The 27,577-nt window shown below is 45.1% G+C and overlaps 1 protein-coding gene across 3 annotated transcripts in view; it reads right to left on the reverse strand.

Annotated features, from left to right (window-relative positions):
* SLK (STE20 like kinase) overlaps window positions 1–27,577 on the reverse strand; it is a 322,672-nt gene that overhangs the window by 231,461 nt on the left and 63,634 nt on the right. For all 3 annotated transcript variants that reach the window (XM_030202789.1, XM_030202788.1, XM_030202790.1), the window contains exon 6: window positions 11,225–11,419. In XM_030202789.1, coding sequence (XP_030058649.1) covers window positions 11,225–11,419 — 195 coding nt within the window. The remainder of the gene's footprint in view (window positions 1–11,224; window positions 11,420–27,577) is intronic.

A 27,577-nucleotide genomic window follows, 5' to 3' on the forward strand; every position in this document is an offset into this window, starting at 1 on the left:
TGGGGAACTGAGTTCGATTCCCACTGCAGCTCCTTGTGACTTTGGGCAAGTCACTTAACCAGTGGTGTGCTGGTAAATGTTTAACAACAGGCTCTCTCCCCGGTCCCCCTCTGCGCCCCCCCCCCCAAATTGCAGAGCTGGCTATAGCCGGGGAGAGAGCCTGGGGGGGGGGTGGCAATGCATTACTCTAGGAAAAAAAAATTAAATGATCCCAGGTTCCAATCTAATTCATGTTTAATGTGCGATAAAATGCCATTAATAAATATAAACTTTTAATGTTGAGCACCTGATTCTCAAAGTGAACATATTCCAAACACTATAATGAAAATAAAATGATTTTTTTTCTACCTTTGTTGTCTGGTGACTGTTTTTCTGATCATGCTGGCCCAGTATCCGATTCTGCTGCTATCTGTCCTCTTAACTCCGTTTCCAGGGCTTCCTTTCCATTTATTTCTTTCCTTTCCTCCTTTCTTCTTCATTTCTGGTCTTCAGCTTCTGCCTATTTTCTTCATCCATGTGCAGATTTTCTCTTCCTTTGCCCTCATCTCATCTCCTTCCTCACTCTTCCCTCCCCTCCATCCATGCCCAGCATTTCTTCTCTCTCCCCTTCTCTCCCCTGCCCTCCATCCACCCATGTCCAGCGACCCTTCTCTCCCCCTGCCCTCCATCCACCCATGTCCAGTGACCCTTCTCTCCCCCTGCCCTCCATCCACCCATGTCCAGTGACCCTTCTTCTCCTGCATGCACCCAGCGACCCTCCTCTCCCCTGCCCTCCATCCACCCATGTCCAGTGACCCTCCTCTCCCCTGCCCTACATGCACCCATGCCCAGTGACCCTCCTCTCCCCTGCCCTGCATGCACTCATACCCAGTGACCTTCCTTTCCCCTGCCCTCCATCCACCCATGTCCAGCAGTGACCCTCCTTTCCCCTGCCCTGCATGCACCCATACCCAGCGACCCTTCTCTACCCTCCATCCACAAATGCCCAGCGACTCTCTTCTCTCCCCTGCCACCCCCTCCCGAGTTGTTCGGCGAATTCTCCTCCCTCCCTCCGGATCCGGTCCCTCACGTCACCGACCCAACTCTTCCAATTCTTCGGGGCAGGCAGTCTTGCCTGCCCGCTACCAGCGCCGACTCTCCCCCCTCTGGCACTGCCGGTTCACGCTTCAAAATGGCCGCAGAGACTTCAGCAGAAGTCTCGCGAGGCCGCCTCTGGAAGTCTCGGCAGCCATTTTTAAAGAGCGAACCGGCAGCGCCAGTGGGGGAGAGTCAGTTCTAGCAGCGGGCAGGCAAGACTACCTACCCCGAAGAATTCGAAGAGTCAGGTCGGTGACGTGAGGGAGGAGAGCCGGCTCGCAAGAGCCGAGCAAAGTTAACAACCGGCTCTTGCGAGCCGGTGCAAGCTCCAGCACACCACTGCACTTAACCCTCCATTGCCCCTGGTACAAAATAAGTACCTGAATATATGTAAACCACTTTGAATATAGTTGCAAAAACCTCAGAAAGGTGGTACAGAAGTCCCATTTCCCTTCTCCCCTTACACTTTTTTTTTTTACTCACATGCGAAGAGGATCCATTCTAGACTGGACTACCTTTTTGATTCCTTTCTTCCTAGGGGTGCTCTTCCCAGTTGGGCTCTATTACTTTCAAAACCATGCACCCTGTTGGATTTCTATTCTGGGTTTTCAGGAGATTTGTTCACAATACAGGAAGGTTCTCAGAGAATACTGATGGATGTAGAAATATCAGAAATTAGGGAGGCTAACAAACTGGGCAACACAGTAATAATGGGTGACTTCAATTACCCTGATATTGACTGGGTAAAAGTAAAATCAGGGCATGCTAGAAAGGTAAAATTCTTTGACAAAATCAAGAACTGCTTTATGGAGTAGCTGGTACAGGAGCCAAGAGAAGGAAAAATTCTAGACTCAGTCCTTAGTAGAGCACATGATCTGGTGCAGGAGGTAATAGTGCTGGGGCCACTTGATAACAGTGATCATATGACCAAATTTTATATCGGCTTTGGATCAAATATGCACAAGAAATCCAATACGACAGCATTTAACTTTCAAAAAGGAGACTATGATAAAATGAGAAGAACGGTGAGAAAAAAAAAACCAGAGGAGCAGCTGCGAAGGTCAAAAATTTACATCAGGCGTGGATGCTGTTCAAAAATATCACCCTGGTAGCCCACTCCAAACATATTCCATGTATTAAAAAAGGAGGAAGGAAAACCAAACGAGAGATGGGATGGTTAAAAAGTGAGGTGAAGGAGGATATTAGAGCTAAAAGAAAATCATTCAGAAAATGGAAGGAACTGACTGAAAACAATAAGAAACAGCATAAGGCGCATCAAGTCAAATGTAAAGTGCTGATAAGGAAGGCAAAGAGGAACTTTAAAAAAAAAAAAAAAAAAAAAAAAAGATTGCGTTGGAGGCAAAAAAACACACATAGTAAAAAAACTTTTTTTTAGGTATAATAAAAGCAAGAAGCTTCCAAAAGAATCGGTTGAACCGTTAGATTACTGAGGGGTAAAAGGGGCAATCAGGGAAGACAAAGCCACAGCGGAGAGATTAAATGTATTCTTTGCTTCAGTCTTCACTATTGCTAGTAATATGCAATTTATCTTTAAAATCAAGAATGGTACCAGAAGATTGGAGGGTGGCCAATGTAACGCCAATTTTTTTTTTTTTTAAAGGTTCTAGAGGAGATCCGGGAAATTATAGACCGGTGAGCCTGACGTCAGTGCCCCGGTGAGCCTGACATCAGTGCCGGGCAAAATGGTAGAGACTATTATAAACAACAAAATTACAGAGCATATTCAAAAGCATGGATTAATGAGACAAAGCCAACATGGATTTAGTAAAGGGAAATCGTGCCTCACCAATCTATCATATTTCTTTGAAGGGGTGAACAAATATGTGGATAAAGGTGAGCCAGTCGATACTGTGTATCTGGAATTTCAAATGGCGTTTGACAAAATACTTCATGAAATTGGAGAGTCACAGGATAGGAGGTAGTGTCCTATTGTAGATTAAAAACTGGTTAAAAGATAGAAAACAGAGAGTAGGGTTAAATGGTCAGTATTCTCAATGAAGAAGGGTAGTTAGAGGGGTTCCCCAGGGGTCTGTACTGGGACCTCTGCTTTTTAACATATTTATAAATGATCTAGAGATGGGAGTAACTAGTGAGGTAATTAAATTTGCTGATGACACAAAGTTATTCAAAGTTGTTAAACCGCAAGAGGATTGTAAAAGATTACAAGAGGACCTTACGAGACTGGGAGACTGGGCATCCAAATGGCAGTTGACATTTAAAGTGAGCAAGTGCAAAGTGATGCATGTGGGAAAGAGGAACCCAAATTACAGCTACGCGATGCAAGGTTCCACATTAGGAGTCACCAACCAGGAAAAGGATCTAGGTGTCATTGTCCATGATACCCTTCTACCTTATTAACAATAAATCGAGCATTAACATATCCTATAGGTATTGGCACATAGAATGTGTTAAATTCATGATTGGTTTTTATATTTATCAGTTGTCCATGTCTGATGGTATTTTTGAATTTGGCACTAAAAGCATAACTGTTTGAATCTGGTCCTTTAGTAGGAACTGAAATCTGGATGTCTTTAGTGTGGTATTTCTCAGCAATATGCCGCCTCCAAGCTTGGTGTTTTAAAAATCATTTGACCGAGGTTAATACTGGGATATTGTGCCAGAAATTAAGAGCTGAAACAAGCAACTCAACAATCCACCACAAAATTGGTAAGAACATAAACCATTTATCTAGGTCTGATATAATGAGAGGTAATTCAAGTTACAACGGGACGTACAACGGAAAAGAGTAATGTAAAGTACTTACAAACAACTCTTTACAAAGCAGTTAGTACTCCGCTTTAGAGTTATGCACAAGGTTCACCCACAAAGGTCAACGGAGTAATCAGATCAAGGTGTTCTTACACAGATGATGTGTTATTATGAGGTATTCAGTATACCACGAGAAGCCAGATTGGTTTCTCTCCCCTTCTAACCGGATTAAAAGGGATTCCGATTCCTTTAGTTGGGAGATGGCAATTCTACAAGTTTTGATCGTGTCCCAAATCAGGATCGATACCCCTCCACCCCATCTCCCTGGTCTTGGTTGACATGGGATGTTAAAACCTGTTGGGCATAGTTTAGACAGTGGTAAACCCTCAGTTTCATCCAACCAGGTTTCACGTACTCCTAAGATATCTAGATGCTGTTCACTGATGACATCGTGGATCACTGAGGATTTCTTAGCAGCTGATTTGGCATTCATCAGGTCTATGGTTCCACAGTGTGATCTAGGAATACTCGGGATAGCTTGGGTTTGTTAGGGGTTATAAATTCCTTTCCCACATACCACTGGGATTCCAGAGATCTACTGGGACAAGGTTCACTAGGTGGCCCCACAGGCCTAAAAATCCCTGTGGATCAGCAACCTTTGGGTGCAGTAAAGCAAGGTTTACCAGAATAAAATTGCAGGGCTAATGACTAAGTCAACAGGTCTGAGAGAACAAAGACCTTTTAAAGAATGCAATTTCAGAGAATTATGCCAGAGATCCAAGATGGCTGCTCCCTGCTAGGACGCCTTAGACCTCGCTCCTTACGATGCCTAAACGTCGAGGGAAAATCGCGGGCAGAGCTTCCCTGCATTCATCCCCGTTACCTGGTCCTTTGGATCGATTCATGAGGCCACGAGCACTTATACAAGAAGGCGGAACGCCTCCGATTGGGAACGCCGGCGAACGGGAGATATTGGCTTCCCCCGGCCTGGAAACAACTTTAAGCCCTGCTGTACGCACTCCTCCTCCTCAACCGCTTGGCGCCAGTTCCTTCCTCTTTGACCCGACGGGGTCTCCCTCGGAAGGAGTAGGGGACCCGGAAGAACTTCGGGGAGAAGCGTCTCTACCATCGGGGGAAGGAATGGAGGGCAGTTTGCCCATATCGTCGCCATCTATTGAGGAGAGAGAAACTGAGGGTCGAAGTGCAGCAGATTTACAGTCTTCAGTAAGGTTTGAACTTCCTAAAGAGTTAGTGGCCAAGCCAAAGAATGTGACTTTAGATACTTTGTGGGATTTAATGTCTAATCTGGGACAATGTTTTCTTAAGCAAACTGAAGAGTTTTTACCAAGAGTAAAGAGTAATGAAACTGACTTGAAAAAAAAGGAGGAAGAGTTTAAAGTTTTAAATGAAAAAAATTGATCAAAGGGTTATGAAGATGGAAACGTTACAAACTATGATGGTAAAAGATGTAACTAATCTCAGGCGGAAAACAGAGGTTTTTGACAATTATACTAAAAATCACAACCTCAGATTCGTTAACTTTCCTAGGATTCCAAATGTTCTTCCTCTTGAGATATTGAAACGCTACTTCCGTGAAAATTTGAATGTTCAGGAAAAGGATTTTCCACCATTTTCCCAAGTCTATTATGTCCCAGAAAGGAACTTGAATCAAGAGACTGAAAAACCTATTGATGTTTCTCTTTTGCTTGAGACTTCTGACTCTGAACTGGTGACAGCCGCTACTTTGGTAGCGACTGTCGCCCTACTACCTGATAAGAATTGGATCTTCCGCCTTTTTTTCCGTAATAAACAGAACCCTTTTTGGGTCTCAAAATATTGTTATTTCCTGATGTCTCCAAGGAGACACATCGACGGAGGAAACAATTTTTACTCCTTAAGCCAGAAATTCTGCGCTTGGGGGTGCCTTCTTTTTAAGGTACCCCTGCAAGTGCATAATAAGGCTAGGGGGGAAGAAATATGTATTTACTGAACCTGAACATCTGTCAGCATTAGTAGCCTCAGTTAAAAAAATGGAGAAGCTTTAAAGAATAATGTATAATTTCTTAGCAGAGAAGGATTTACCTAATAACTTTTTTCCTTTAGTATAATTCTCCCCTTAGATTACCTGAAGTCTTGGATCTCCCATTATGGACTTGAGTGTCTTATAATTTTGAAAGTGTATAGACTTATGTGCTTTTTTTTTTTTTTTTTTTTAAGAGTATTTTCCTTTTGTAATAGTTCCTAGTTATAAGACACTTTCCTAAGCAAGATGTTTCTTGTAAATATTGTTTAAATGAATAAATAATAAATAAATAAAAAAAAGAATGCAATTTCAGACCAGGCCTGGGACCAGCAGCTGAATACAAAAGTGAAGATGATGCAGTCTGCTATCCGATTGGATAAAATACGTTTATTAATGGCTGCTCTCATCTTGTTTGGGTCAAAAGAAACAAAAAGCTGCGTGAACTGTCTAAAAGCTTTAGTCCACTCCAGACAGAAGGCTAAGGCTAGCTTGTAGTCCAAGGTGTGCCATGTACTTTTGCCAGAATTAGGGTTACCATATAGACCAGAAAAAAAACCACATTGATCCAGTCCAGGTTTTGCTTCCATTGAAAGCAATGGAAGTAAAACCCAGACTGGCTCAATCTGTCCTCCTTTTCCTGAAGCCATATGGTAACCCTAGCCAGAATGGGCACAAGGTTTCGAGAAGAACACTGGAAGGACAACTGACAGATTAAGATGGAACACTGACATCACTTTAGGAAGAAATTTAGGATGTGTGTGGAATAGTAATCCGTTACGATAAAATTTTGTATGTGGAGTAGTAAAAACCTCTGAGAAATGGAGGCTGCAGAAGAAGTGGATTGAGATAGGGACTTAATGATACCAGCATGTTTCTTGATAAGGTCAGTGGCCTGCTCCACCTTGTCTCCTTAACAGGGGACATCTGTAAGTTTCTCCTGAGCTGGTTCTGGGCCTGAAACACACAGTAATCTGTTACAAAACAATTTTGTATAAGGTAGATCAGCTACTGGGGCCTGAAGATCGCTCTTTGTGCTGCTTTCCACTTGCCACCTGAAGCTCCTGGTGGTGGTGGTCACTTTTTTTTTTTTAATTACATTTGTACCCCGCGCTTTCCCACACATGGCAGGCTCAATGCGGCGGGCAATGGAGGGTTAAGTGACTTGCCCAGAGTCACAAGGAGCTGCCTGTGCCGGGAATCGAACTCAGTTCCTCAGGACCAAAGTCCACCACCCTAACCACTAGGCCACTCCCTGAGCCTGCGTAAAACTCCAACCCCCCTTTGTTCTCTGAGCCACGAGGCATTCCAATACCATCTAACCAGAGACATGGAGCTTGCATCATCCTATGCCAAGATAGCTCTGTCTTGTTGAGAACCCCTTGTAAAGAACCTGGATTTTTACCCTGAGAACATCTCCCTCCAAATGAGATATCGCACACTCCAGTCACCCAGCTTTGGACTATTTCTATCTGCTCAACTACCCTTTCTCCCCCCTGCAATACAACTACCTCTCCTCAGATTCCTACCTCCTACAACCTCCAGATTAAGAAGTCTCTGTATTCTGAAGCAACATTTCTGAACATCTATCTGTGAGTAAATTATCTGTGATTCATTCAATAAAAGAGACTTCATAAAATAATAGAGACTTCAGGTGATTTGATGTGCCAGGGTTATACTTCACGGCATTGAGCTTCATGTAAGCAGCTCAAAATGATCTTTCATCAGCATGGTGAGGACAACATTGAGGTCCCATGTGGAGTGGAGGAGTGCGGCCTAGTGGTTAGGGTGGTGGACTTTGGTCCTGGGGAACTGAGGAACTGAGTTCGATTCCCGGCACAGGCAGCTCCTTGTGACTCTGGGCAAGTCACTTAACCCTCCATTGCCCCATGTAAGCCGCATTGAGCCTGCCATGAGTGGGAAAGCGCGGGGTACAAAAAAAACAAAAAATAAAAGCAAACCTCTCATGAAGCAACCAACTAAAGACTGTACAGAGAGATGGGCTTGCCTTCCTCACAGTGATGGTAAATGCCAATTGCACTAAGGTGAACCCTTACATAGTTTTCAACCCAGATTCAGAAAGGTATAGAAAGTATTCAAGCAGTTTTTGTGTACAGCAACGAAAAGAGGCCTTGCCCTCACACCAGATGGCAAACCTCTTCTGTTTAAAATAATATGACCTCTTAGTGGAGTCTTTCCTGGAAGCAAGCAGAACCTGGGAGACACTCTCATGCAGTTGAAGGGATGCAAGTTCTAAGATCACAACATCCCAAGCTGTGAGGGTAGAAGCCCCCATTCTGAGTGATGAGTGTAAGAAAACACTCCAGTCTCCACAGATCTTTGAGGCTAATTCCAGAAGTAGAGGGAACCATACCTGCCTCAGCCAATAAGATGCGATGAGGATCATGGTTCCCAGATTTTGCTTGAGTTTCAACAGAGTCTTCCCCCAAAGTATACATGTGCAGAAGGCCTTTCCCCCGCAATCAAGGAGAAAAGCATTTGACCCTAATGTGCTATGTAATCTCAGCCTGAAGCAGAACTTGCTGAGGTAGTAGCAAAGAGGTCCACTGAAGGGGTACCTCACGCTCATATCTCCCAGGCAATACCCATGTTGAGACAAGTCATGCAGCTGCATTACCCTGATCAGTCTGTCCACCAGACTGTTGTCCTTGCTGACCAGGTATGTGGCCATGAACTCCATGCCATGGCTGGAAGCCCACTACTACATTCCGACTGCTTCCTGACACAAGAGTATGATCCCATGCCTCCAAGTTTGTTGACATAGTACGTCACAACCTGATTTTCAAAAGCTAATCTTTTTGACTGGGGAGCTAGGCTTTTGGGTCCATTACTGCTGAGGACAGGCAAAGGGGGCCCTGGGATTGCTGGGGAGATTGGGTAGAAGAAAACTTACGCCTTTGAGAGTAGTAGGTCCTCCTCTGACCATTAGCCAAAATCCTCTGAGAAATGGAGGCTGCAGAAGAAGTGGGTTGAGATAGGGACTTAATGATACCAGCATGTTTCTTGATAAGGTCAGTGGCCTGCTCCACCTTGTCTCCTTAACAGGGGACATCTGTAAGTTTCTCCTGAGCTGGTTCTGGGCCTGAAACACACAGCCAGGTGAGCTTCAGTAGGCCAATCTCTAAGGTAGAGACTCTGGATTCCACTTCAAAAGAATTATAGATTGCCCAGGTCATGTGCTTTCAACACTCTTCCTGACTGGCTACTAGCTGGCATCGACAGACATGGCACGGGCCCCCTCTTGGTGCTGATACTTCTCAGGTATCAATGATGCCAGCGACCCAGAGCTCAGATATCAGTGTTTCTTCCCCTCCACTGAATGTTCAGAATTGGTATTCAATGAGGTGCCAATGAGGATGACAATGAATCCATCTATATCAAAGGGATGCTTGGCCTGGAAAGGCACTATCAGATGGAGACCTTATCAGTGCTGGTATGTCCCCAATGTCTGATAAAGCTCCAGAAGCCATGGGGACCAATGCCTCCAATGCTGATGAACCGGACTTTAAAGCACCAAAAAGTCTTTTGTGCAGGACTTCTCCTCAACTCTTTAGGGCCCTTTTCTGCATTTGAGGTCAGAGCTTACAATCAGAGACTTTATGGTCGGGTCCGAGGTACAGCAAGCACCAGCTTTGATGGTCAGTCACAGACATGACCTTGCTGCAATGGGAACATTTCATAAAACTACTGGGAGTTTTCTCAGCTGGGAAGCTCAGGCCTAAGCAGGTTGTAGAACTGCAAAAAAAAACAAAAAAAAAACAAAGGAAACTTTAAAAGGCCAAAAAATCTAAAAGGGACTAGGAGGAAAAAAAAAAAAAAAAACTAAAAGGGAGAAAGGGAAAGTCCCGCGCCAGAAACGTACTTCGAGGGTTCTGTCCTGCTTCTTTGGATTGTGCACCGCATAGAAGTGCAAAATGTAATGTAATGGACTCATAGCACAAAGCCGAAAGGCAGGGAAGGCCACCAATGAAAAAAAGCCATGTTGAAGAGAACACACTGAAAAAAGTCCTCTGTGCTCCACAGAAATATAACAATTACTGGTCCCACACAGTTAAGGCAGGCAGGCACGCACACATGCGCAGTTAGGGCTACCAAAGACTTCTAGAAAAATTAGAATGGGTGGTGTTCACACTGGGGGCTCTGCTGATGAAACCCATCTGTAGTAATATGACTGTCTTGCTTGTCATCTGAGAAGGCATATTCCAAAGTGGATTTCTTTCGGCACCCCGACATGATAGCCTGGACAAAATAGCTCCGACAAAATAGCACAAAATGGCCCTTGACAAAATAACCCTTCACAAAAATAAGCAGTATGGTAAAAACTCTTGTCTTCTTCCCTCTGGGGGTCCAGCACCTTATCCCCCTCTATTCTCCACTCACTCATCTGAGCTCTCTTTCTTCAACTCCTTCTCCAGTATAGCATCTTTCTCTCCGCACCGCCAGTGGTTCTGTCATCTCTGTCCCACTATCCCATTCCCTTCATTCTGGCATCCCTCTCCCTTCCTTCTCTTCCCATGGTCTGGAAATGCATCTCTAACCTTTCCTTTCCACCCATCTCTCAACAAAGTCCAGCATGTTGCCCTCTTCCCCCGGCCTTCCCTGTGCAGTCTTGTATCTCTCGCTCCCCCTCCCACCCCTAGCAATCCTCCAATATTCCTGTGGGCCACCAGCTGCATCAACAAGCTGCTTCAGCCAGCCCTAGAAGTGTTCTCTATGTTGTGTCTTACCTATGCAGCCATAGGAATTTGTGTCACAATAGAAGGAACACTTCCGGGGCCGGCTGAAGCAGCTTGTTTTCCTTGCCGAGGCTGCTGCCAGCACACAAGAACAATGGAGGATGCAGGGCAGGCAGGAGGAAGAGGGAGACTTTCCGGACAGTGAGCACTGAAACTAGGGTGGCAAAGGGGAGACAAACTCTCAGCTCAAAGCAACAGCAGGACCCAGGAAGACACACAGTTGCAGCAGCAGAACAGGTAAAATAATCAGGGGTGAGCCCTTTAGTTGGGGGACTCATTTGTCGGGGGCCAAACTGTGGACAAGCCTTTTGTGAGGGGTTGTCAGGGGCTTTTTTGACAGCGCTATTTTGCCAGGTACCATTTCTTTCATATAAATATTACTATAAAATTAAGAGTGATTTTCCATTACTTGGATTGATGATTAAATAAAACTAACAATAACATGATGACGTCAAATGAGCCATAATTATTCCAAATTATAAAAGACCTATTCCAATTATTTTAAATATTTTGCACATACTAGGGCTATTAGAAATCTAAGGACATTTTCGAAGCACTGATCAGATTATTATTATTGAGTATCTGTATTAGTGATCCATGTTCAGAAGCAGGAAAAACACCATGAAATAAAACGTCTTACCATTTTGAGGGCTGTGCCAGTGTAGGAGGGTCAGATTTTGCAATTTTTAGCAACACCCTCATTGGATTTAACTCATGGTGAGGTGGTTCTATTTGAGCCATCTCAATCAAAGTGATGCCCAAAGACCAAATATCAGCCTTGTAGTCATAAGGTTTGTCTTTAGATGTCTCACACATCACCACTTCGGGAGCCATCCTGGATACAAAAGAAAATTCATATATAACTACAGAATCAACAGTGACTGCAATACAGTAACAATATCTTAGAGCCAAAATTTCATTATCTTAACCATTACCCAGTTTTATAACACAGATTATTCTGATATACAGATAACTATAATAATTAAAGTAATAAAATAAAACATACAGATAAAATAAGAAATAGCTAATATTGTTTTATTTACCTTACTGGGCAGACTAGATGGGCCTTGTTGGTCTTTACCTGCTGTGGTTCCTTATATTACTAAGTTAAATTAGTATAAAACCAGAAATAGAACAGACAAAAATAGATTGAACAGATAAAGAAGCAGACCCGAAACAATTGCAGTAACATGGATAGTTGTGACTATTAGCCTTGCCTCTTATTCCTCTTGCGGACTCCATCCAGTGTTAAGAATCAGTTAGATTCAGCAGTAAGAGACCATAACTTTATTTTCAGACATATGCATCAATAGTTCCTCCAATTATATTTATTCCCATTCTCAAATTTCCTGCTGTCTCAGTTAAGTAGTTTATTCTTGTACTCCTCTGTGCCCACTGAGTTAGCAGCTGGACTGACTCCTATAATGAGGCTCCTGCCTAAGCTAGGGTGCACTCTACTGGCCTAACTGCACACAGTGCATGATCATCAGGCTCCTAACAAGCCTCCATAATCACCGAGCTCCCAACAAGTCCCTTGATTATGAACTCTACCCAGCACATGCTCCTCTGCTCTAGTAGAATCAAGATGAAATTGCCTCTACCGATTGTAGCTATGCTGAACACAAGACCACTGGGGGCATCTGCCATGACTTTTGGGCTAGTATGCCAATTAGTGTAGCTGTACCCAGTTTACACCTCCCAGAAGCTTTCAGTATCACCTTTACGATGATGACTCCTAGATCTACCTCTCCACACCAGTAATCTCGGCAGAAATCCAGTCCAAGATATCTGCCTGCCTCTCTGACATTGCTACCTGGATGTTTTACCACCACCTGAAACTCAATATGTCCAAAACTGAACTCCTTATCTTCCCTCCTAAACCAACCTCTCCCCTTCCCCCATTCTCTATTTCTGTCGACAACACGCTCATTCTTCCTGTCTCGTCTGCTCGCAACCTTGGGGCCATCTTCGACTCCTCCCTTTCCTTCTCAGCCAATATTCAACAGATTGCTAAAACCTGTCGTTTCTTCCTTTATAACATCGCCAAAATTCGCCCTTTCTTTTCTGAACACGCTATCAGAACCCTCAACCACACTCTCATCACCTCTTGCTTAGACTACTGCAACTTGCTTCTCTCAGGTCTTCCACTGAGACATCTCTCTCCTCTTCAATCTGTTTAAAACTCTGCCACACAACTAATATTTCGCCGAAGTCATTATGCCCATATCAGCCCTCTCCTGAAATTACTTCACCGGCTCCCTATCCATTTCCGTATTCAATTCAAGCTCCTCTTATTGACCTATAAGTGCATTCACTCTGCAGCCCCTCACTACCTCTCCACCCTCATCTCTCCCTACACTCCTTCCCTAAAACTCCGTTCACTAGGCAAATCTCTCCTGATTGTACCCTTCTCCTCCATCGCTAACTCCAGACTCCGCTCCTTCTATCTCGCCGCACCTTATGCCTGGAATAGGCTTCCTGAGCCATTACGTCTAGCTCCATCCCTGGCTGCCTTCAAATCCAGGCTAAAGGCCTACCTGTTTGATGCTGCTTTCGACTCCTGACCTGTAACTTTTATCTTATCCTACTGTGTCCTTCTGTCTGTCCTTCCCTTATCCTTTTTGGTCCTGTTTGTTTGTGCTGATTTAGATTGTAAGCTCTTTTGAGCAGGGACTGTCTTTCTTCTTCACGTTCAATTGTAAAGCGTTGCGTACGACTGGTAGCGCTATAGAAGTGATTTATAGTAGTAGTAGTAGTAGTAGTAGGAGCCAGTCAGGCCCCGACCAATGCAACATAACCACCTGCTTGCTAGTTGCCATGGCACATCACACCATGCTGCTTTCCAAGACAGCCCTACTGTGAGACAACCCCTCTCATCAAAATAAGAAATTACAAACCATGCTTTTAGTAACAGAACACATTCTCACTATGCTTACTGTCCTCCCTCCAATTTGGATCAGATATCCTGCTAACTTTCTCTGCAACAAACGATTATTAAAACAACAAAAAAATATAATTTGACAATGTATCAGAGGAATAACAAAACATAATTTAAGAGTGATTGAGAGCTAGAACCATAAATACAAGATCCCAAGAGATGCAACAGAAAAGTGCCCATAAAGACTTATCAATGGTGTGGATGGCTTGAAGATTCTCAAGAGCATGGAGGCAAAATATTGACTGTTCAACTTGTTTGCCCACTCTATCAGGTCCATCTCTTCTACCCACTCCCAACATGCACTGTGGCATGAGGTCTTAATATACAGAATAATAACAACACATTATACCACTATTCATACAGTATATTATCATGTCTAATAGTAATTGGGATTAGGGCTGAATGGATTTATTGTCACACAATAAAACTGATCCTTGAGATTCAAATTGCAAGGTAATATGACTCAAAGCTGATAACTGTTTTGGATCCCAAAATACAATCTTTAAATTTAAATGAGTTTTTGCAAGATATTTAAATAATGTAGGACCATCACTTAAAACTTCCTGTCTTAAAACCTTATTCCTTTTCTATGGCTTCTGTCTAGAGTAACAAGGAGAAAAAAGCTAAGTAAAGTGGGGGGGACGCCGACCCCTACGAGTACAGCATAAGACATCAAGAGAGTAGGATGGACAAAGTGGCACTTTCAAAAACACGAGGGAGACAAGATTTTCAAACAGTGTTTATTTCAATAAAATACACCTTTGGAGGCTCAATATGCCTTAGAGACTTGACATGGAATCATATTTTGGTGCTGAGCAGCTGTCTCAGAAGTCTAAAACAATATATATATATATATATATATATATATATATAAATACATATGCCAAAAACACACAAAAAATCATAAATATGTGACATGTCTAAAAAGATATATTTGTATACATGTATGCATGAAACAATTATACTTTGTAAAATTTGAAAAACTGCAGATTATGCATCTACATATTTAAATCATATTAAGAAATAAAAAAGCACTAAAAATGATTTACAAGAGCAAAAAAGACAAGACTGAATGATCCAATCAAATGTAGTATAAGGTTGAGAAGTTGCATGTTGTAAAACACCATAAGAAAGAAGCAATACAAATGATACAATGAAAATAAAATATATGCATTCAGATCAGCATAATTAAGTGAAACAACATTGATAAATCCAGACACATAAAGTGATATGAATCCAGTAATATAGATTATATTAGGGATTTAAACCTGCTATAGTATATTGATATCATTGGTTTGAAGATACAGTGGTTTGTGGAATTTTATTTTTGAGACTGTGATGATATGAATTTCTATGTCTTAGGGTCTGCATAAAGATGTATGTCTCTTGTGTATAATTTTTACTGTTTTATTGTTAAGGGTATTATGTATGTTATTATGGAAATCACCTAGGTTTTTAGGTGGTATAGAAATGTTTTAAATAAAGAAAAAAATAGTAACACATAATGCATAAGGTCACAATTACATTAAATGTATTACAGTAAAAACTGCAATAAATAGTGAAGGGACCGATAAAGGAGAATACAAAATGAAACATGACACGTAAGGAGCAAGGAGAATCAATGTTCCTAAAGAGGGTTGGTGTGGTGAAGAAACATCAAAGGATAGTATCTTACAGTAAGCATGTCTCTTTAGTAAATTGCAAGATATAGTGAAAAAACATGAGAAAAACAACAGACTAAAATTATATCAAAAAGTACTAGCGAGTGTATTACATAACAGAAAACAAAAAACAGAACAGGAATGTGAACAAAGTAAACATAGATTAAAAAAAAAACCTAACCTGAAACTAGGTAGACAAAAATGGCTGTGTATCAGAAAGACCTATGGAATAAATAACCAGTAAAACTTAACATTAAAGTGTCCAGAGGATACCAACAGATGTTGTGCCTCAGTGAAAACGACCTCGAAAATAAAACGAAATGCGGGAGACATACCAGAACATAATAGTCATACTGGGTTATACCAATAGTCTATCTAGCCCAGTATTCTGTTTCCTACAGTAGCCAATCCAGGTCACAAATACCTACAGAAACACAATAGTAGCAGCTTCCCCAAGTCTGTCTCAGTAGCAGACAATGGACTTTTCTTGCAGGAACTTGTTCAAATCTTTTTTAAATCCAGATACACTAACTACTACATCCTCCGGAAAGAGTTCCAGAGCAGCGTATCTGCGTGTTTGATGCTGGACTCCAATTGTCCAAGGTCAAAAGAATATGAGGAAATTCTGAACAAAGTGCTTAAGTGAAAAGTGTCTTGAAAATGGAAACAAAAAACAGGATACAGAAAACATACTAGGAACTGGTAGTCCATCTGCGTGTGTAATGCTGGAATAGAAGTGCACAGAGGCTGGACGTGATAAAACATAACTGCAGCAAACCTAAAGGTACTGTGTCAAAAAATAACGAATGTTTGTCCGAAAGTACCAAAAATAGTGAAGTCATATTCACCAGATACGTAATGAAAATGCCTCTAGGGAGGTTGCCTATCTGCATAAAAAAGAGAACGTGAATTACATAAAAGGTGCAGTGGAGGAGTGGCCTAGTGGTTAGAGTGGTAGACTTTGGTCCTGGGGAACTGGGTTCGATTCCCACTGCAGGCACAGGCAGCTCCTTGTAACTCTGGGCAAGTCACTTAACCCTCCATTGCCCCAGGTACAAATAAGTACCTGTATATAATATGTAAGCCGCATTGAAACTGCTATGAGTGGGAAACCGCAGGGTACAAATGTAATAAAAAAAAAATAAAAAAAAGAAAGCAGTGTGGAAAGAAATGGTGAAAAGCGTATGTGTAAAAGGTGCAATAACATAGTAACATAGTAAATGATGACAGATAAAGATCTGTATGGTCCATCCATTCTGCCCAACAAGATAAAGCGAAGATACACACCTGTAGCAGTTATTCGAGGACAGCAGGCTGATTGTTCTCACATGTGGGTCGACGTCTGCGTCGGCCAGGGAACCAGCATTTTGCCAGCAAAGTATGTAAAAACTTTTGCCAGTCTTCTGGCGCACGTGCAGCGTGCACCACGCACCACACATACACAGACCGATTTCCCGCCCACTCAGTTTAATCAAAAAGCAAATAATAACAAACAACTCCTCCAAAGGGGAGGTGGGCGGGTTTGTGAGAACAATCAGCCTGCTGTCCTTGGAGAATACCTGCTACAGGTAAGTATCTTCGCTTTCTGAAAGGGCAAGCAGGCTGCTTGTTCTCACATATGGGGTATCCCTAGCAACCAGGTTCACTCAAAACAATGAACATTGGTCAATTGGGCCTCGCAACGGTGAAGACATAACATAGATTGACCTGAAACCAAAAACAACTAACAAAGTGCAGCCTGGAACAGAACAAAAAAAATGTGTCTAGTGGGGTGGAGTTGGATTCTAAACCCCAAACAGATTCTGCAGCACCGACTGCCCAAACCAGCTGTCATGTCGGGTGTCCTGCTGGAGGCAGTAATGAGATATAAATGTGTGGACTGATGACCACATTGCAGCCTTACAAATCTCAATGGAGGCTGACTTTAAGTAAGCCACTGAAACAGCCATGGCTCTAACATTGTGAGCCGTGACATAACCCTCTAGAGTCAGCCCAGCTTGGGAGTAGTATGAAGGATATGCAATCTGCTAGCCAATTGAAGATTGTGTGTTTTCCGATGGCGACTCCCCTCCTGTTAGGATCAACAGAAATGGAGGACAAGTCCAGAAGAAGAGGGAACCAAATCTGATGTGGCCAGAAGGGTGCGATCAGGATCATGGTTCCGCAATCTTGCTTGAGTTTCAGCAAAGTCTTCCGTACTAGAGGTTTGGGAGGATACGCATACAGAAGGCCTGTCCCCCAATGTAGGAGAAAGGCATCTGATGCTAGTCTGTCGTGGGCCTGAAGCATGGAACAGAACTGAGGGACTTTGAGATTGATCTGAGTGGCAAAAAGATCCACCAAAGGGGTGCCCCACGCTCGGAAGATCTTGCAGACTACTCCCATGTTCAGTGACCACTCGTGAGGTTGATTTATCCTGCTCAACCTGTCGGCCACACTGTTGTTTACACCTGCCAGGTAAATGGCTTGGAGGAACATGCCGTGACAGCGAGCCCAAAGCGACATCTGGACGGCTTCCTGGCACAGAGGGCGAGATCCGGTGCCCCTCTGCTTGTTGGTGTAATACATGGCAACCTGATTGTCTGTCTGAATTAAAATGATATGGTTGGACAGCCGATCTCTGAAAGCCTTTAGAGCATTCCAGATCGCACTTAATTCCAGGAGGTTGATCTGCAGCCTTCTTTCCTGAAAGGACCAGGCTCCCTGAGTGTGGAGCCCATCTATATAAGCTACCCACCCCAGGAGAGATGCATCCGTCGTCAGCACTTTTCGTGGCTGAGGAACTTGGAATGGTCGTCCCATGGTCAAATTGGATCGAATCGTCCACCAGTGGAGAGAATTCCGAAAGTCGGTGGACAGTTGGATGACATCCTCTAGATCCCCCAAAGCTTGAAACTACTGGGAAGCTAGGGTCCATTGAGCTGATCTCTTGTGCCATGGGCGTGACATGAACTGTGGAGGCCATGTGCCCCAGAAGTCTCGACATCTGCCGAGACGTGACCTGGTGAGATGCTCACACCACGGACACCGGGGACAGAAGATTGTCCGCCCTTGCCTCGGGAAGATAAGCTCGAACTGTCTGAGTGTTCAACAGGGCTCCAATGAATTCCAATGCTTGGACTGGGGTGAGATGGGACTTGGGATAATTTATGACGAACCCCAGTAGCATGGACTAGAGCACCCTCCTTCGAGGTGCTCTTCAGCAGCCAGTCGTCTAGATAAGGAAACACATGCACTCCCAGTCTGCGTAGCGACACTGTAACTACAGCTAGGCATTTGGTAAACACTCTGGGCGCAGACGCCAGGCCAAAAGGCAGTACATGGTACTGAAAGTGCTGTGTTCCCAGCCGAAATTGAAGATACTTCCTGTGAGCTGGACGTATCAAGATGTGTGTGTAAGCATCCTTTAAATCCAGAGAGCATAGCCAATCGTTTTCCTGAATCATGGGAAGAAGGTGCCTAGGGAAACCATCCTGAACTTTTCTCGGACAAGATATATGTTCAGGGCCCTTAGGTCTAGGATGGGACGCATCCCCCCTGTTTTCTTTTGCACAAGGAAGTACCTGGAATAGAATCCCAGCCCTTCTTCCCCTGGTGGAACGGGTTTGACCGCCTGGGCCTTCAGAAGGGCGGAGAGTTCCTCTGCAAGTACCTGTTTGTGCTGGGAACTGTAAGAATGAGCTCCCGGTGGACAATTTGGAGGTTTGGATTCCAGATTGAGGGTGTATCCTGACCGGATTATTTGAAGAACCCACCGGTCGGAGGTTATGAAAGGCCAACTTTGGTGAAAAAATATCAACCTCCCCCGACCGGCAAGTCGTCCGGCACGGACACTTTTACTAAGGCTATGCTGAACTGGAGCCAGTCAAAAGCCCGTCCCTTGTTTTTGCTGGGGAGCCGCAGAGGCCTTAGGCGCATGCTGTTGACGAGAACAAGCGCGCTAGGACTGAGCCTGGACAGGCTGCCGAGAAGCAGGAGTGTACCTATGCCTAAGATAGGAATAGGGAGCACTCCTCTTCCCTCCGAAAAACCTCCTAGATGAGGAGTTAGTAACAGAATATGTCCGGCGGGAGAGAGAATCCATAGCATCATTGTGCTTCTTGAGCTGGCCAACCAGATCCTCTACTTTCTCACCAAAAAGGTTATCCCCCCAGCAAGGAATATCCCTAATCCTATCTAGCTCTAATCTATTGTACCTGTATCCTTTTACCTTCACTTATTTATTAATGTCATTATGGTTGAATCATCTTCTTTATTCTTCTACTCTTATGAAAAGTTGCATCTGGGTTAATTAACCATATATGTTAATTCTGATTTATTAAGCCAATGTTATGTATGTAGATAATGATGAAGAAAAAGCCAATTTGATAAATAGATACTTTTGTTCTGTTTTCACTGAAGAAAATCCTGGAGAAGAACCGCGAGGGACTGGCAAAAGTACACCTGAGAATGAAATGGATATAGCACCGTTCACGGAAGAGAGTGTGTATCAACAACTTGGAAAGCTAAAGGTGGACAAAGCCATGGGACCGGACGGGATCCAGCCCAGAATATTGAGGGAGCTCAGAGAGGTTCTGGCGGGTCCTCTTGAAAATTTGTTTAATAAATCCTTGGAGACGGGAGAGGTTCCGAGGGATTGGAGAACGGCAGAGGTGGTCCCTCTTCACAAAAGTGGTGATAGGGAAGAAGCTGGAAACTACAGGCCGGTAAGCCTCACTTCGGTTATTGGAAAAGTAATGGAAGCGATGCTGAAGGAAGTGATAGTGAATTTCCTGGAAGCCAATAAATTGCAAAATCCGACACAACATGGTTTTACCAGAGGGAAATCGTGCCAAACGAATCTCATTGAATTCTTTGATTGGGTAACTGGAGAATTGAATCAGATGTGCTATAGACGTAAACTACTTAGATTTTAGCAAAGCTTTTGACACAGTTCCCCACAGGAGGCTCTTAAATAAACTAGATGGGCTGAAGATAGGTCCCAAAGTGGTGAACTGGATTAAGAACTAGTTGACGGACAGATGACAGAGGGTGGTGGTAAATGGAGTTCGCTTGGAGGGAAAGGTGAGTAGTGGAGTGACTCAGGGATCGGTGCTGGGGCCCATTCTGTTCAATATATTTGTGAGTGACATTGCCGAAGGGTTAGAAGGTAAAGTTTGCCTATTTGCAGATGATACTAAGATTTGCAACAGAGTGGACACCCGGGAGGGCGTGGAAAGCATGAAAAAGGATCTGAGGAAGCTAGAAGAATGGTCTAAGGTTTGGCAATTAAAATTCAATGCGAAGAAATGTAAAGTGATGCATTTAGGGAGTAGAAACCCACGAGAGACTTATGTGTTAGGTGGTGAGAGTCTGATAGGTACTGAGGGGGAGAGGGATCTTGGGGTGATAGTATCCGAGGATCTGAAGGCGACAAAACAGTGTGACAAGGCGGTGGCCGTAGCGAGAAGGTTGCTAGGCTGTATAGAGAGAGGTATACTCAGCAGAAGAAAGGAAGTGTTGATGCCCCTGTACAAGTCGTTGGTGAGGCTCCACCTGGAGTATTGTGTTCAGTTTTGGAGGCCGTACCTTGCGAAGGATGTTAAAAAAATGGAAGCGGTGCAAAGAAAAGCTACGAGAATGGTATGGGATTTGCGTTCCAAGACGTATGAGCAGAGACTTGCTGACCTGAACATGTATACCCTGGAGGAAAGGAGGAACAGGGGTGATATGATACAGACATTCAAATACTTGAAAGGTATTAATCCGCAAACAAATCTTTTCCGGAGATGGTAAGGCGGTAGAACGAGAGGACATGAAATGAGATTGAAGGGGGACAGACTCAGGAAAGATGTCAGGAAGTATTTTTTCACGGAGAGGGTGGTGGATGCTTGGAATGCCCTCCCGCAGGAGGTGGTGGAGATGAAAACGGTAACGGAATTCAAACACGCATGGGATATGCATAAAGGAATCCTGTGCAGTAGGAATGGATCCTCAGAAGCTTAGCCAAAATTGGGTGGCAGAGCAGGTGGGGAAAGAAGGGTTGGTGGTTGGAAGGCGAGGATAGTGGAGGGCAGACTTATATGGTCTGTGCCAGAGCCGGTGATGGGAGGCGGGACTGGTGGTTGGGAGGCGGGAAATACTGCTGGGCAGACTTGTACAGTCTGTGCCCTGAAAAAGGCAGGTACAAATCAAGGTAAGGTATACACATATGAGTTTATCTTGTTGGGCAGACTGCATGGACCATGCAGGTCTTTTTCTGCCGTCATCTACTATGTTACTATGTTATGTTACAGTATTATATGTTGTACTTTTTAGTATCTGTTTATATATTCTTACAATGTATTCTTTCATTTGTTTGCTATGTAAGCCACATTGAACCCGAGTCATTCTCAGGCTAATGCGGGGTAAAAATGTCATAATCAATCACTTTGTATTTCTGGATTTATCAGTGTTCTTTTACTGAATTATGCCGATCTGAACGTATGTATTGTATTTTATTTGGATCGAATCATTTGTATTGCTTTTTTCTTATGGTGTTTTACATCATGCAATTTCTCAACCTCATACTACATTTGATTTGATTATTTAGTCTCATCTTTTTTGGCTCTTGTAAATCATTTTTAGAGCTCTATTACTTTTAATATGATTTTACAAAATTGTTTTGTGCATACGGAGAAATTAGACCTTACCTGCTAATTTGCTTTCCTTTAGTCCCTCCGGACCGGCCCAGGATTGGACTGATGGGTTGTGCACGCCTACCAGCAGGTGGAGACTGAGAAAAAAACTCTGACTCTAGAGAGCCAATGAAAGCCCTGGTCCTGTGACCCTAGCCTCAGTATTTGAATAACCAAGCAGAAAGGAAAAGAAGGACCTATATTCTGTGCCCTGAGGAATTTAAGCAGCCAGGAAGCACAAGAGAAACCAACGTGCTTAAACTACGGCTTCGCCGTGACACTGAGCGCACCAACAACTCGGTTCAGAGCCGTGGCATGGCCAATTATGTACAGAAATGTGTATCCCATAAACTGTGCAAGTTGTATAATATTATGAACTGAATAACCAGAGAACTTGCAAAACATTTAACTTGTAGAACATAATGTATTTCTTATAGACCATAATGTATCTCCTTTAACTGTCTAACTAGCAGAACAGCTCTGTAGCCGACAGTTGCATCTCTGTACACAGTAAAGTTGAGAACCATAGAACACGGGAGGGACCTGGGCCGGTCCGGAGGGACTAAAGGAAAGCAAATTAGCAGGTAAGGTCTAATTTCTCCTTCCTTAGCGTCCCTCCGGACCGGCCCAGGATTGGACTGATGGGACGTAACAAAGCAGTAGCCCTAAGGGAGGGACCCCAGCAAACCCGCTGTGAGTACGCGAGATGCAAAGACGGTCTCCTGACGACACTATACATCTAGCCTGTAATGCTTAGAGAAAGAATGAAGTGACGACCAAGTCGCCGCCTTACAGATCTCCGCTGGAGGCACCAAGGAACACTCCGCCCACGAGGCTGCCTGCCCCCGGGTAGAATGAGCTTTAAGCGCTGTCGGAACTGGTCTGTCTGCCAAGAGATAAGCAGACGCTATCGTTTCTTTGATCCACCGAGACAAAGTAGGCTTAGAAGCTGCCAGGCCCTTGCGGTGACCAGCAAACAGCAGAAAGAGGCGGTCCGAGCGACGGAAGTCCTCCGTAACCGCAAGATACCGTTTAAGTACTCTCCTAACATCCAGAGTATGCAACTTTCGCTGCTCCTGCGTTCCGGATGAGGATCCCAGAATAGGAAGAAAAACCGACTGGGACATATGAAACCGAGATAGTACCTTAGGCAAAAAGGAAGGAACCGGCCGAAGGACCACTCGCTCTTTAGAAAATTCCAGAAATGGAGATCTACAGGAAAAAGCTTGCAACTCTGAGACTCTTCTAGCTGACGCGATAGCCACCAAAAACACCGTCTTAAGCGTTAAATCCTTCAGAGAACATGCTTGTAAAGGCTCAAAAGGAGGCTTTATCAGCGACGAAAGCACCAGATTAAGGTCTCAAGATGGAAAAACCGATCTGACCGGAGGACGAAGAAGGCTGACCCCCTTCAAAAAACGAGCCACCTCGGGAAGACTAGCCAAAGACTTACCCCTTATTCTACCTCTGAAACAGGACAGAGCTGCCGCCTGCACCTTCAGCGACGAAAGAGAGAGCCCCTTATCAAAACCTCGCTGTAAAAAGTCTAACATCTGAGGTACTGACGCTCGAAAAGGAACAATGTCAGCTTCTGCACACCAATCCTCAAAAATTCTCCACGTGCGAATATAGTTTAGAGAGGTGGAACGGCGACGAGACTGCAGCATAGTAGAAATCACTGGCGTTGAAAATCCTCGCTTAGTTAAACGAGCTCGTTCAAGAGCCAAGCCGTAAGACAAAATCGAGCTGGATCTGGATGCGGAACTGGTCCTTGAACCAGCAAAGTCTTGTGTGCCGGCAGACGAAGAGGAGACGCCACGGACAGACGCTGGCGATCCGCGTACCAAGGACGCCGAGGCCAGTCCGGTGCCACCAAAATGATCGGCCCCCCGTGGTCTTCGATCTTCTGTAGGAGACGACCTATTAGTGGCCATGGAGGAAACGCGTAAAGAAGGCCGGAGGGCCATTGCTGCAAGAGGGCATCTACCCCTGCCGCCCTTACATCTTTTCGGCGACTGAAGAAGCGAGGAACTTTGGAGTTGAGCCTGGAGGCGAAGAGATCTAGTACTGGAAGACCCCAGCGCTGTACTATCAACTGAAACGCCCGATCGCTCAGAGCCCATTCCCCGGGATCGAGAGTGTGACGACTGAGGAAGTCTGCTTGCACGTTGTCCACTCCTGCCACATGCGAGGCTGAGATGGCCGTGAGGTGAATCTCCGCCCACGCCAGAAGACTCTCCGCTTCCCGACACAGGAGACGGCACCTCGTACCTCCCTTGCGGTTGATGTAGGCTACTGCCGAGGCGTTGTCCGAGAGAACTCGCACAGCTGTGCCCTCCAGAAGAGAACCGAAGTGCAGCAGAGCTAACCGAATCGCCCTGGTCTCCAGAAAGTTGATGGATTGAACTGCTTCCAGCGGCGACCAGAGGCCCTGGGCCCACTTGTCCAGGCAATGAGCCCCCCAGCCCCGGAGACTGGCATCTGTTGTTAGAGGTATCCACCGCGGAGGCTCCAACGGCATCCCCACAGTGAGATTCTGCATCCGTAGCCACCAAAACAGAGAGATTCGCTCCCGGAGCCGCAAAGGCAGTCTCATCAGAAGGGAATCTGTTTGAGCAGACCACCGGGCCAGGAGAGACCACTGAAGAGATCTCATGTGAGCTCTGGCCCAGGGAACTACTTCTATCGAGGCAGCCATGGAACCGAGAACCTGAAGATAGTCTCGAGCACAAGGTACTTTCAGATGCATCAAATTCAGAATTTGAGACCGGAGCTTTAGGATTCTGCCCTGCGGAAGAAAAACTCGACCCCTCGCAGTATCGAAGGTGACCCCCAAATACTCTAGAGACTGAGAGGGAACCAAACGGCTCTTGGCTATGTTCACCACCCAACCTAGGGACTGCAGGAACGTTACTACTCGCTCCGTGACCTGACAACTTTCTTGATAAGACTTTGCCCTTATCAACCAGTCGTCCAGGTAGGGATGAACCAAAATCCCTTCCTTCCTGAGAGCCGCTGCAACCACGACCATCACTTTGGTAAATGTGCGCGGCGCCGTCGCCAGGCCGAAAGGCAGAGCGCGAAACTGATAATGCCGGCCTAGAATTGCAAAACGCAAAAACTTGTGGTGAGCAGGACGAATGGGAATATGCAAATAGGCCTCCGTCAGGTCCAAGGCTGTTAAATACTCTCCCTTGCGCACTGCTACTATGACTGACCGAAGGGTCTCCATACGGAAACTGGTGACCTTGAGAGCGCGATTGACAGCTTTGAGGTCGAGAATAGGACGATGGGAGTCCTCCTTTTTGGGCACCACAAAGTAAATGGAATACCGACCTCGCTTGTACTCGGCAGGAGGAACTGGATAAATCGCCTGAAGATCTAAGAGCCTCTGTAGAGTCTCCCGAACCGCACGCGCTTTGAGGGGAGAGCGACAGGGAGACTCCAGAAAGGCGTCTGAAATAGGTCTTGCAAATTCTAAGGCATATCCGTCTCGAACCACCTCCAAGACCCACTGATCTGATGTAATGTGGGCCCACCTCTGATAAAACTGAGAAAGCCGAGCTCCGACAGGTACCAGAGAAGGGGCCCTCGCACCTTCATTGGGAAGTACGCGCAGGGGAGCGAAAATTGCCGCTTGAGAATCTGCCTCCTCTGCGGTAACCTCGAAAGGACTGGTTCCTGGTAAAGAAACGCGATCTCTGAGGCTGAGAAGCTTTATCAGGCTGAAATCTACGGAAAGACCTTAGCCTACCACGTCCAAACAAGGCACCCCGACTGGACAGGCGAGGCCGATCTTCAGGGAGACGAGGCACCTTAGAGTCTCCTAGGGAGTGAACCAATTTGTCCAAATCCTCTCCAAACAAAAATGAACCCCTAAAGGGAAATTTACTTAACTTAGACTTGGAGGCCGCATCTGCCGACCAACCTTTCAACCAAAGAGAGCGGCGAGCTGCAACTCCCAGGGCCAAAGATTTAGAAGATGCCCTCAACAGGTCATACAGAGCATCAGCTAGAAAAGCAGAGCCCGTTTCAATCTTTGCCACCTCGACATCTATAGCTGCGAGATCATCCGAAGATCTATCCAGGACTCTCTCGGCCCAACGAAAACAGGCCCTGGCCACTAAAGATCCGCAAATGGCCGCCTGCACTGCCAAAGAGGAAACCTCAAAATTATGCTTCAAAAGAGAGTCCAAACGCCTGTCTTGCGTATCTTTAAGCGCCGTTCCTCCATCTACTGGGACTGTGTTGCGTTTAGTAACCGCAGAGACCACAGCATCAACCACTGGGAGCTTAAGAAGTGCTTTATCAGCTTCGGGCACCGGATATAGACGAGACATAGATCTAGTAGGCCGAAAAGCAGCATCCGGGACCTCCCACTGCGCTTTAATGACATCCCAAATGTCCTCATGCATAGGAAAGGTCTTGCTGGAAGCCCTAGAGCCCTTAACCAACAAATCAACCTTTCGGACTTGTGAAGCTGGAGGCTGATCATCAAAATTTAAAGTAGTAGCCACCATAGCAATAAGATCCTGTAAATCTTCCTTAGGAAACACTCTAGCCACCGAGGGATCTTCCCCCTGGCCCAAAGGAACAGTGTCAGGATCTAAAGAGGAAGGATCCTCCCAAGCCAGCTCATTAAGTGCCGGTCCTAAGTCTTCCTCTTCCTCCAAAAAAGGCATGTCTGAACTATGCTCTGGTACCAGATCTGAAGGAAACTCACATGTCCTAGGCTTAGCTGCAGTAGGAACCGAACTGCCCATAGCCCCTAACAGCCCCGCTGTAGCCCCTGCCAGCCCCGCTGCTGAACCCTCTCGCTGCATCAGGAAGGCCTGGTACATCTGAATAACAAACTCAGGGGGAAAACCTCCTCCCTGAGTGGCTGTCGAATGTACCAGGACCTCCGTATTTAAATCTCCCAAAATCGCGGAGTTTAAAGGGCCAGACGCGGCACCCGACGTTGAAGGAGCAGGAGACAAAATGGCCGCCGTTCGCGCCACTTTCGCCGCGGGCGCTTCAAGAACTAAGCAAGAGGCCTCCGAACTAGGAGCGAGGGAGCGCGACGGCGAAATCGGAACCCCCGAAGGAACCGAAGACAAAGTCGGCGGAGGAAGAGAAACGGCGGGCATGTCAAGCGCTGTACAAAATTTACAGGCGCCGGAGGCATTAACCCCCCGACGCTGACAGACTGCACATCTTTTCAACTTTTCCGCCATCGCGGAAACAAGCGAGCACTCGCGAGAAAGCGGCAACGCGGTTCGCGCCTTTTTAAACAGCCTATTTGGCAGCTAAAAAAACCCCGAGGGCTGACAGGAGCAATAAAAGGGTACTGGCTTGCCTTCGTTCGCTTCCCCTATCTCGTAGCTCTTTTTTTTTTTTAAACAGGTGCTGAAAACCCCACACAGAGTTGAAACCAGAGCTGCCTGACAGAGCTGCCTGCTCGTTAAGTCAGCGGGGAACAGATAACTCAGCTGTTCAGTTCTTTTTTTTTTTTTTTTTTAAAGCACTGGCTGCCTCTCCCAAAGGCAATACTCCTTTACAATGAAAGGGTAGCCCTTCCCTTAATTATTAATAATGCTGTTTGAGGATACACCAGAAGGGAGATGGGGAGGAAATAGGGGGGAGGGACTCAGGGCACCCGAGTTTAACACCCCAGAGGCTGAACACTAAGGCACTTAGTATCAGGAATGACCTCAATAAAATTCCTGGGCACAGAAGAACCAATAAAGAAAATATCT

The sequence above is a fragment of the Microcaecilia unicolor genome, chromosome 5 (genome assembly GCF_901765095.1).
Source record: "Microcaecilia unicolor chromosome 5, aMicUni1.1, whole genome shotgun sequence".
In the NCBI taxonomy this organism is placed as follows: Eukaryota; Metazoa; Chordata; class Amphibia; order Gymnophiona; family Siphonopidae; genus Microcaecilia; species Microcaecilia unicolor.